The sequence below is a fragment of the Castanea sativa genome, chromosome 9 (genome assembly GCF_040712315.1).
Source record: "Castanea sativa cultivar Marrone di Chiusa Pesio chromosome 9, ASM4071231v1".
In the NCBI taxonomy this organism is placed as follows: domain Eukaryota; kingdom Viridiplantae; phylum Streptophyta; class Magnoliopsida; order Fagales; family Fagaceae; genus Castanea; species Castanea sativa.
In genome coordinates this window covers 37,036,842-37,047,575 of record NC_134021.1, presented here as the reverse complement: position 1 = coordinate 37,047,575, position 10,734 = coordinate 37,036,842, and the positions used below count along the sequence as shown (strand labels likewise).

General features: G+C 33.7%; 1 protein-coding gene, 1 long non-coding RNA gene and 1 other non-coding gene across 3 annotated transcripts; 1 reads left to right on the top strand and 2 right to left on the bottom strand.

Annotated features, from left to right (window-relative positions):
* The first annotated feature begins 1,192 nt into the window (after nt 1-1,192).
* Nucleotides 1,193-4,079, top strand: LOC142611160 (uncharacterized). Its single transcript, XM_075783211.1, has 3 exons — nt 1,193-1,622; nt 2,753-2,982; nt 3,493-4,079. The coding sequence occupies exons 1-3, from the start codon at nt 1,295-1,297 to the stop codon at nt 3,769-3,771; spliced, it is 837 nt and encodes a 278-aa protein (XP_075639326.1). The 5' UTR covers nt 1,193-1,294; the 3' UTR covers nt 3,772-4,079.
* A 1,867-nt stretch (nt 4,080-5,946) lies between these two features.
* Nucleotides 5,947-9,954, bottom strand: LOC142609764 (uncharacterized). Its single transcript, XR_012839674.1, has 3 exons — nt 9,713-9,954; nt 8,452-8,600; nt 5,947-6,318 (listed from the first exon to the last, which is right to left on the bottom strand). It is a non-coding gene; the product is annotated as an uncharacterized LOC142609764 (long non-coding RNA).
* LOC142611457 (U6 spliceosomal RNA) lies at nt 9,846-9,948 on the bottom strand. The gene has a single exon (XR_012840041.1). It is a non-coding gene; the product is annotated as a U6 spliceosomal RNA (small nuclear RNA).
* Nucleotides 9,955-10,734: the final 780 nt, after the last annotated feature.

Here is a 10,734-nt window from a genome sequence, read left to right as displayed (position 1 = left end):
CTAGAAGCCACCAAAGAGAGAAAATATTTATTTTTTTTTTTTTTTTTTTTTCATTTTTTCTTTATTTTTTTGCTGGGCTTTTCTGTTTGTTTTTGATGCGATATCTATTTATCCTTCAGTGGAGGGCACAAATCCTACCATCTGAAAAAGATCTGAAGCCGTAGGTTCGTTTGCAGTACAAGAAAAAGAAGGAAGAAGAAAAAAGTTTTTTAAAAAAATAGTTTTAACACTGTTTGTATGGGTTGTTAAATTGGACAATATCAAAATGATGAAAGAAGAACTTAAGGGTCGTTTGATAAAGTTATTTTAGTAATGTTATTTATATTTAAAAAAAATGTGTAGATGAAAAAATATATGAAAATACGTGTAATATTATTTAAATATAAAAAACTGTTATTTAAAATACCTTACCAAACAGCTCCTAAGTAACTATAGTTAAGGTATTGTATATAAGTTTGACTATAATCATAATTAATATTTTTATTATTAGTCATTCTATAAGTATAAATGCTTGTGGGGTGTGGGAGTAAGGGTTGTGGTTCAAGTTTCTAGGAGGAAGCTTCACACACATATACACTTAGATTAGGTTAGAGTAGAAATTCTATCTTGTATAAAAAAAATTAATATTTTTAATGTAAATATGTAATTTCGAACATTGTACCAAATTTACCTTAAAATTTTCTCATACTAATTATCTATTTAGGAACAACTTATTTAGCTGAAATTGAAAACTTTTTGTTGAAAGTACTGTAAATAAAGCTAAAATGTAACTAAAATAGTACAGTGTGCTCATGAATAGTACTAAAAAGTACAACTCATAAATAGTAAAAAAAAACTGAATAGTAAAAAAAAGAAACTAATTTTTTAAGCAATCTCAAACTCACACTAAGCTAAATAACATAATTTTTCAAATATGTGTTTTTAATTTTTAAACAACATTATATAAATTTTTACACACTTTTTTACTTACTCATATTTTTTAAAAAATTAAAAATATACGTTTAAATACACGTCCCAAACCGCCTCTCGAGGGAAAGTTTTTGAAGTTGTTTTAAAGTTGTTATCAATGGTGTATAAAAATCAAGATTATTTTATAAAGAAAATATTTTTGAAAAATGATTTACATTTAAAAAAAAGAATGTTAGATTATAATTTATAAGACTCAAAGACTAACGGATAACAACTTCATATTTGAACACAGTACATTAATTGGGTTTTCTCTGGGGGAGGGAAAATAAAAGTATAAAAGTAGATCTGAGGCATTGGCATTGGCATTGCAGCCCGAGACAGAGAAATGGCGATGAAAGAATGGGGAGAGCTAGAGGGAAAAGTGGTGATGGTAACTGGGGCTTCCTCAGGTCTTGGTCTTGACTTCTGTCTCGATCTTGCTAAAGCTGGCTGCAGGATCATTGCTGCCGCTCGACGGGTGGACAGACTCCAATCACTCTGTCATCAAATCAATCACCTCTCTTCTTCTTCTTCTTCTTCTTCAAGCTCCCCACGAGCAGTGGCTGTGGAGCTGGACTTGTGCGCCGATGGTCCCACTATTGACAAGTCCATACAGAAGGCTTGGGATGTGTTTGGCCACATCCATGCCTTGGTCAACAACGCTGGATTTAGAGGTTAGAGATTTTTGAAAAATCATGGAAGCCGCACACTGGGCAATACTTGTTACACACAACACAAGGTGTTATACATTTGCACATCTCATTTTTAAACTGAAACTGTGATCATTTGACATTACAATTTCCAAGTTCAAAAGGTGTCTTAAGTTTTTCAATTACTTAGGAGTGAGTTTTGTGGATTGGTGGCGGTGACGTGGTGGAACTTGATTTGGTGGTGGGTCTTGTGGATTGGTGGTTGTAGTGGTGGTGGTGGTGGTTGATATTGGCTGTGGGTTTGGCTGTGGCGGTGGGTTGTGGTTTTGATGGTGGGTTGTGTCGTGGCCGGTGGTGATAGGTTGTGTGGTTTTTTTTTTTTTTTTTTCTTGCGGTGGGTCATGGATGTCACAGTGTTTGTGGTGATGTTTTTTTGGAAAATTATTAGGTACGGGCGGAGAACTGTAAATGCGGACTTCTCTCTCTTACGTTAATGATGGATCTCATCATGAATTTAATTAGTTGGACCTACTATTCACGTGAAAGGAAGAAGTACACATTTATAGTACTTCGAAAATACACAATAATTTCTCGTGTTTTTTTTTTAATTATTTTAATGAATTGTTTATATTATTTTAAATAAAATACTAAAAAAATAGAACTTTTGATTTAGACGTGTTTTAAAGTGAAGTAGTAAAGTAGATAAAATAATATTTTGAGGTGATAAAAGCTAAAAAATTTAAAACTTTTGATGAGAATGCTAAATGTAAATGTTGTGTATACTGTGGGCACAGGTAAGTAAAGGAATGATACCTATACATGGACAAGTGTGCTTAGATGATTATGGATCATCCACAATTATCTTTTGATTTTTCATTCTTGTATTGACAAGATCAGTTGTGTTTCTTGCCAATGAGCTCTAGCTCAACTGACATAAGGTGTTAGGTGGAGGATGAGGTCTTAAATTTAAGACTTGTTGGGTATATGTAACCTGCCATGTTAAAAAAAAAAAAAAAAGGGAAAAGAAATCAGTTGTGCTTCCTGGAATTTTATGTGTATTTTTAACATTTTCTTCTTCATATTTATTTTATTTCTATGAGCATTTCAAAATGTTCAGGTACCTAGATGCCTAACTCTTATGCTGTGTACATTAGGTACTGTGAAATCTCCATTAGAATTGTCTGAGGAGGAATGGAATCAAGTTTTCAAAACAAACTTAACAGGAACCTGGTTGGTGTCAAAATACGTTGGCATACGCATGCGTGATGCAGAGCGGGGAGGATCAATCATAAACATATCTTCTATTGCTGGTCTCGACCGTGGGCAATTGCCTGGAGCTGCTGCCTATGCTGCTTCAAAGACAGGCCTAAACACCTTGACAAAGGTAATGTCGATTGCCATTCAACTCTTCCAAAATATAGGGGTGATACCATTGTCATGTTTTGTAATTGTTTGGAAACAAAATAGTAACTATAAGATGAAAAATCGCAGTATCTTCATAGATGAATGGACTACAGGGGGAAAAAATCCTCATGTTAAACCGAAAAAAAAAAAAAGGTTACTTCAATTGATTCAGCAATAGGTAAACAAATAGAATTTACTTCTCTTGATTCAAGAAAAGGTCAGGTACATTTCATATAAATAAAATAAAAGTGAAATATTACATCACTAAATTAATTATTTATGGAATACCCTGAACTTATTTAGAGATAGGAGCCAGTCTCTTTTATGTCTTTGCCCATAGGAAATGTATTCTTATCAGACTAGTTTGTCTTTTATTGCTGCTTTTACTTTTTTTTCCCCTCCTGCTTTTATATAATAGTGCTGCATAATGTGTGTGTGTTAATTTTGTTTTTGTTACTTCTCCATATAATGGTGATTCTACTTATGACAGGTCATGGCCTTGGAATTGGGTGCATATAAAATTAGAGTGAATTCTATATCACCTGGGCTTTTCAAATCTGAGATTACTCAGGGTCTTATGGAAAAAGAATGGCTGCATAAGGTGGCAGAGAAAACTGTCCCTCTAAGAGAATATGGCATCACAGATCCAGCATTGACATCACTTGTTCGATACTTGTTACATGAATCTTCTGAATATGTTTCGGGCAACATTTTCGTTGTGGATGCCGGTGAAAGCTTAGCGGGTGTCCCTATTTACTCCTCCCTTTGAATGACAATGAGACATAACTGTCTTATCAAGACAAGTATTAATATTCTTGCTGCAAGCTGTTCTGTGCATTGTGATGCCTGCCATTTTCACTTATATCCATTATTTTAATGTTATGTGATAATAAGCTTAGCAACATTGATTCAAATTGTTTGCCACGTAAGCTGTTCTGTCTAAAACCTTAATCAAAGAGGGACAAATCTGCTGTAAATTTATTCGTATACATGAGCACTGCTTGTGTGCTAGAGACCTTGCAGCAGTATTATGAGGTTTGGAGTTTGAAAATAAATCTATTGCTATCATTTAATTCCCTTGGCAATGTTGTGAGTAGACCGAGATTGGTTCTGTAGCAATGATTTGAATTTTGAATCACTTGAGCCTGTTTGGTTTGCTGATGACTCAATACTCAGTTCTTAAAACTCAAATCTTATAACTCAAACTTGTAACTCATCTCATTTTCTAATTTTTTCTTAACTCGCTCAATAACATGTTTGGCTCAAATATTTGGTTTGGTTTTCACTACTTTAACTCAAAAGTTGTGGGGCCCACAAGTCAGAGCGGTAACAGTACCACAAAAGTCCACACCTGCGAAATTTTCTCTCTCCATTCCTCATTCATTTTTCTCTCTGCAATTATCATCTTTCTCTTTAATTTCTCTAACTAATAGCTACCATATTTGAAAATCAAATCCGAAACAAATTAAAACTATCTTAAACATACAAACATAAACCCAAACACATAGAGGAAGACAGAGAAACGGCCACCACAGCCACGCCACAAATCTAAACCCCACACCCACACCCATAACCACATCTCAAATTCAAACCACCACAACCACATCTCAAAAATCCAAACCTCACAACCACATCTCAAGTCTGAACTTCACACCTACAAATCAAATCAGAAACTTGAAATCACCATTAAAATACCATACCAGTCCAAATAAAACCTGTAAATACTAGAACAAAGAAACCCATAGAAAGTACCAGACAAACCCACACAAAAAAAAATCCACAGATCTTGAAAGAAGAAATAAAGAAAGAAACAATACGAAGTTGAGAAAAGAAATAGGTGAAGAAAAAAAGAAAGAAATAAGAAGAAGCTGGAGAAATAGGCATGAAGAAGATAAAGAAAGAAAGAAAGAGAAAGAATTGAAAGAAGCTGGAGAGAAAAAAAAAAAAAAAAAAGGCATGAAGAAGAAAGAGACAAGAAAAAGAAAGAAAGATATAAAAGAACCCACATGACGTGACTATTAAGCTGCGACAGGTCTTTGTCCTGGGCCCCACTAGTTGTATTTTATTACCAAATAGCCATTAAACTCATAATTCAAACATCTGTGAACAACAAAAATGTGTCTTCATTTCTCATCACTCATTCTCATTATTTTGAGTAATGAGAACTGAATAAGAGAATCAAGCCAAACAATTTTTACACCGGTGGGACCCACAATTTTTGAGTAATGGATAATAAAAATTAAGATATGAGTGATGAAAACAGCTAAACCAAACGAGCCCTCACTTTCTCTCCGCAAGAGTGCTTGCGTTGGATTGAGATCCAGTGCATTAGTTAGGGTTATTTGCAATTTTGCACAATGCAATTACCACCTTATGTGATGTAAAAATTGATAGGGTAAATTTTTTTAAACCTTTATAACTTTTTTAACTTTTAACTTTTAACCTTATTAGTTTTTACATCTCATTTAGTAGTGGTAATTGCATGGTATCGAATCTGCCTGTGCATTTGCACCCCCAGATCCAGGTGACTTTTTCTTAAGCACCCATTAAAAAAAAAAAAAAAAAAAATTATGAAGCAAATTAATATATGCAAAAGAGTATTCGCGGGCTTTCTGTCATTAGCACTCAGATCTGCAGACAAGCCACATCTGTTACTTATGAACTATGATTCAAACTCACGCAAAATTCTAAGGTTTTGTTGGATATATTAATGAGAAAGTTGGTTTCAGCCCTATGTTCAAACTATTTGTATGAGGCTTAAAAAGTACTGATTGAAACACGTTTCAAGTCTATTACATAGTGTTGGCCAATAATGCAGAATGAAAAAATTTGTCTCCACTGCAATGTTTACATAATGATGAGCCAACCTTTAAAAATGGAGGACATAAACCCAAAATTTCAGCCCCTGCCCAAGAACTAGAGTCTAGAGATATTAGCCGAATGATTGATCGCAAATCAATGCAGAGCTGCAGTAGAGCAAAGCCCATTTAAAGAGAAAGGCTACAGTGCAGAAGATAGCTTTTCCAACAAAAGTTAGGTACAAATATTTAGCCCATTTAAAGACAAAAACATTGGGTGGCAATCTAGTATAGCAGTGCCTAGATGAAACAGAATATAATTTACTAGAGATCAGTCATAATTTCTTGCAAATCTTTGGTGTCTACTAAAATCTACAGAATATAAATGAGAAAATCAATAGGTACTCGTATAAAGCTTCTATTGTCTTCTTATCCTTCGCTTTACCTCATAGATCCTTTTATTTTGATTCAAACCCCTTTGCTAAAGAAACTTCCTGTTCTCGACGCCGTTGTTCTCTCTGTAACATGTGAAAAAAAAAAATTCTTAAGATGGATCACCAACTACATAAATCAATGAATCAAGTATTGGCAAAGCTCGTTTTAATATTCTAAAATGCAAGGATAAGGCAACTAAGCAAAATTCAAATTAATATTCTCAATAATATATTTAGTATTATTGTCATATAAAAGTTATATTTGAAAATAAAAGGTAGACGACTTCCAATTAGGCTAACTTTTTAAACTCAAGCTGACCAAAACCCACCAAAACCTGGCCTATTGTTTGTGTTATAGCTTATGTATTAGCTGGTGTGTATCAGTAGAGATACATGTAGTTTGTCAAAGACACAAAGCATTATGTTTGTATAAAGGAATCCACTACATGCTTTCAACTTTCAACTGCATGTGTTTATCATAGCCACAAGTTGAAGCAGGAACTCCGGAAATTACCAAAATTATCCAAAGCTTTAGACCATAATAATAACCCTGTGTTGATACTCCCCCCGCCCCCCTTTTCAAGTCAAATTGCCCTTTTTAGCAAAAAAAAAACAAGTCAATTTTCCTTTAGCAGACAGATGATAGCATGAAACCATATTAGGAAAGGTGAGGACTCTGATATTAACCTGCCAGCTGAAGATAACTTAAATATAGGACATGGAAATGAGAATGGTTTAAGTGCACATTGTAGACTTATTATTGCTATTCAATTGAAATTCAAACACAAGGAAAGGCTTTATCACTTGTTACAGCTCTAAAATTCCCTAATTACAAAAGATCAGAAAGGTTATCTTTAGGCATTTTTGTACCAGCAAAAAATCTTGGACTCTATTGCTCTTAAGCCTCTTACTGAAAGAAATTATGAGCATTTTCGCTCTCAAGAGTTGCAAAATCAATCAACAAATAAGTCATACTTTATTGGGAAGTTTCACATACACTCAGTGGATATTGATTGGCCAATGGTGAATATCCTCTTATTTCATCTTTTTCCTATTCCTCTTTGACCATCCACCAACACATGTTGCATCAAAGATTTTCTTTTCTTTTTAGTGGTCTTCAACTACACAATCTTTTGAAATTTCAGTTCCATTTTACGATTAAATTGCTCACTATTGGATTCTATGGAAAATGTGCATGTTAACAAACAACATAATTTTGGCCTAATAAAAGTTTGGCAAATGAGTTCGAAATACTTGTATTTTCTTTTCTATGTTATACGTTTCTAAGACTTGTGGGGTTTGAACCCCAGTGCCTAAGCACCCAAAGAAGTGCTGGAACCACTAGGGTATACCTCAAACCCCAAGGAAATTCTAAGAGTTTGACTTATATAATCTCTTTAGTTCTTATAAACTAGTAAAGATAATTTCAGATTAAAAGGGTGAGCCAAGCCTAATTCATAGACCAGTCGAACCTTTAAGCACCTTTTTAGACATTTTCAAATGCCATAAAGCTTTCTTCTAGCATATACAAATGTATCATTAACTCTATGCCATTGCTAACCTATTGGCAGTCGTATTTCTGCAGAAACAGTAAACCGCAATTACTAATGTTTTCCCAATTTCTTTGCACCAACACCTCAAACCTGTGCCACATGCCTCCAACCCCTAATGGTGGGAGAATTGGGTGCATATATCATGGGGATACGTAATACCAGCTCCCCAATGGCAAAAGGGTTTTATTAAAACAAAAGGCCACAATACAATATTAAAGAACATGTATGCTAAAATTAACCATGATCTTTTCTACAACATTATAACAAACCAGATTGGCAGTTGAATCAGGGAAAATTTTTTTTTCCTGGGTTTGCCTTATTGCAGTGATTGGTGGGTAAACCAAATGCAAATTAAAATAGTCATGTCACACATAAGAAAATATGGTCATATAGAATCAATAAAAAACATTTTTTCAGCATTCTTACATTTAATACTGTTCTCAATGTTAATGGAATTTTTTCATTTTTTTAATGAAATAATGATGAGACCTGGCATAATGCATGAATAACACTGGCAAGATGGATGATAGAAGTATCACCACTCAAACCAAAATTGTTTCATCTCTGTTCAAAAAACAGAAAAGAAACAATAGTAGAACACTAATTTTTGGCAGGGAACAAATATAATTCAGTTGCAAATAGAGAATGATAAAAATGAACATACCCTTCTTTCCCAGTATGGAAGAAAGCACACGAAATCATAGACAGGTGTAATGGTTGAAACCAGAGCGACATTGAGTCCAGTAAATACCAAAAGGGCAGTCATAGGTCGGGTTCTATGCGGCATATTTGATTACTATCAAGAAATTAGCCCTGCAATCACCAGTTCACGATTGAGTTGTCTTCAAATTTACATTCCGAAAAATGATAACTAAAAAGCGCACACACACACACAAACAGGGGCAGGTATTTGATCCCTAAAACCTAACAATGAGCTATATTCTAAGCAAACGCAGTTTATTTCTCAGAAGAATAAAACCAAAAATCACATTCAAGACTACACAATCATTTCATCTAACAAAGAACCACCCCTTGTCCCAACTGGCAGCTTACCCAGAATTGCACTCAGCCACATAGTACCACCAATTTGACCCCTAAAACCTAGCAATGAGCTATATTATAAGCAAAACCCAGTTCATTTTTGAGAAGCATAAGACCAAATATCACATTTAGGACTCTCACAATCATTTCATCAAATAGCTGGTATGCTTGGGAAAAGAACCCACTCCATACACCAACCGGCAGCTTTGCAAGAATTGCATTCGGTCACATAGTATCATCAAGGCTCAAATTTGAGCACAAACAAAAACCCAACCCGAAACCTTTCAAGCGGTTCCTCCAAAATTTGCATGATTGGCACTATCCTATCAAGCAAGAATTTGCTATTCCGCGAAAACTTATCCAAACCCCTTGCTGCTAGCATTGCATCAACAGCCTAAAATGACTTTGTATGATTCTAGTTCCTCTGATTACATAAGGGAGAAACAGATGCTTTATCAATGATCATTAAAATCATAATGCAAGAACCTATGACTTATCATAGCTTGAAAAGGCTTCTGAGACCATAGTTTAGTCCAAATTTGATTTTCATTCTTGCCCAGTCGTCATTTATCTTTCAAGAAAATTTATGAACAATCTGAGCATATATTATTCAATGAATCAATAAAATAAAATAAAAAAAACATATATGACAAATCAGCAATAGGAGCATCAAAATTTTAAAACCCATATAAGAAAAGAAGTAATCAAACAAAATCATAATTTTGTAGAAACTAATAATAAAACTTTAACAAAGAAACATCTAATCAACAGGTTCAATAAAAAAAAGAAGCATTTCATCGAACACCTTGTGTGCATGGCTTAAAATTTATACAAATTCAGAGTACAAGTTTTTACAAACAATAATGGAAAAGGAAAGAGCTTACCTTGGGAGCCCAGAGGTTTCCAATGAGGAAAGCCCAAGTGGCAATGACAGCGGAGTATTACGGAGAAGAGAGTTTGGAGAGGGTATTTTCGTAACAGGAAGTGCGAGACTAGGGCAAAAAAATGAGAGAAAAAAAAAATTTGGACCATTTCTCGATTTATGCGTGTCATCCTTGCGCAGGGGCCATGCTAATCTTCTCTGTATCGTTCCAATTTTATCGGATGTCCCCGGAGGGACACTAGTCGCTTGCAGCGTGTGGTATATAAATGCTATCATTTTACTGTATCTTTGCGATGTGGGACTTTCGCACTGACCCCTTCAATAGTTAAAGTAGGTGCTATGCCCAGGCCCAAACTTACTGACCCACCTTCTCATCCTTGTGGGCTTCCTTTGAACTTTGAAGACAAAGATCCTGTTTGGCGCACCATTTAAAAAAAAAATATATATATATATATATATATGTTTTTAAATAATATTATACATATTTTTACGCATTTTTTTATCTACATTTGTTTTTACATATTTTTTCAAATAATAAAATACATGTTTTTAAATGCATGTATCAAACACCCTCAAAGTTATTAGACATAATTATTTATTTATTGTTTAATAATGAAACATATGATTTCATTTTTGAATTTAATACCAAAAAAAATAAAAAGAATATATAATATCATCTCTGTAAAATAGAGTAAATGAAAAAATAGATGAATCAGAAATAAACCCAATTATTTTAAATTTATAATACATGCATGAAATAAATTAATATATTAAATACAAAAAAAATAATCGAATTTAAATACAGTTTACCACCTTGGTTTATGTTAACTACGTCAAGCTCAAGAGCCTAAGATATGAAAGTAAAACGTAAGATATTTGGTATCATGCAGATATATGATTAATTTTAGAAGAAATATTAATTTCATTGCTTAAATGAACAGCTAAATAGATAAATATTTTTAATATTCAAAATAATAAATGAGAGAAAGCAATTGAGTTCAGAACATTCACATTTGGTATTGT

Excerpts from the sequence above, each read along its gene's own strand:
- LOC142611160 (XM_075783211.1), top strand. The coding sequence starts at position 1,295 with ATGGCGATGAAAGAATGGGGAGAGCTAGAGGGAAAAGTGGTGATGGTA. Across the intron at positions 1,623-2,752 it reads CAACAACGCTGGATTTAGAG|GTACTGTGAAATCTCCATTA; the intron begins GTTAGAGATTTT and ends TGTGTACATTAG. Across the intron at positions 2,983-3,492 it reads GCCTAAACACCTTGACAAAG|GTCATGGCCTTGGAATTGGG; the intron begins GTAATGTCGATT and ends TACTTATGACAG.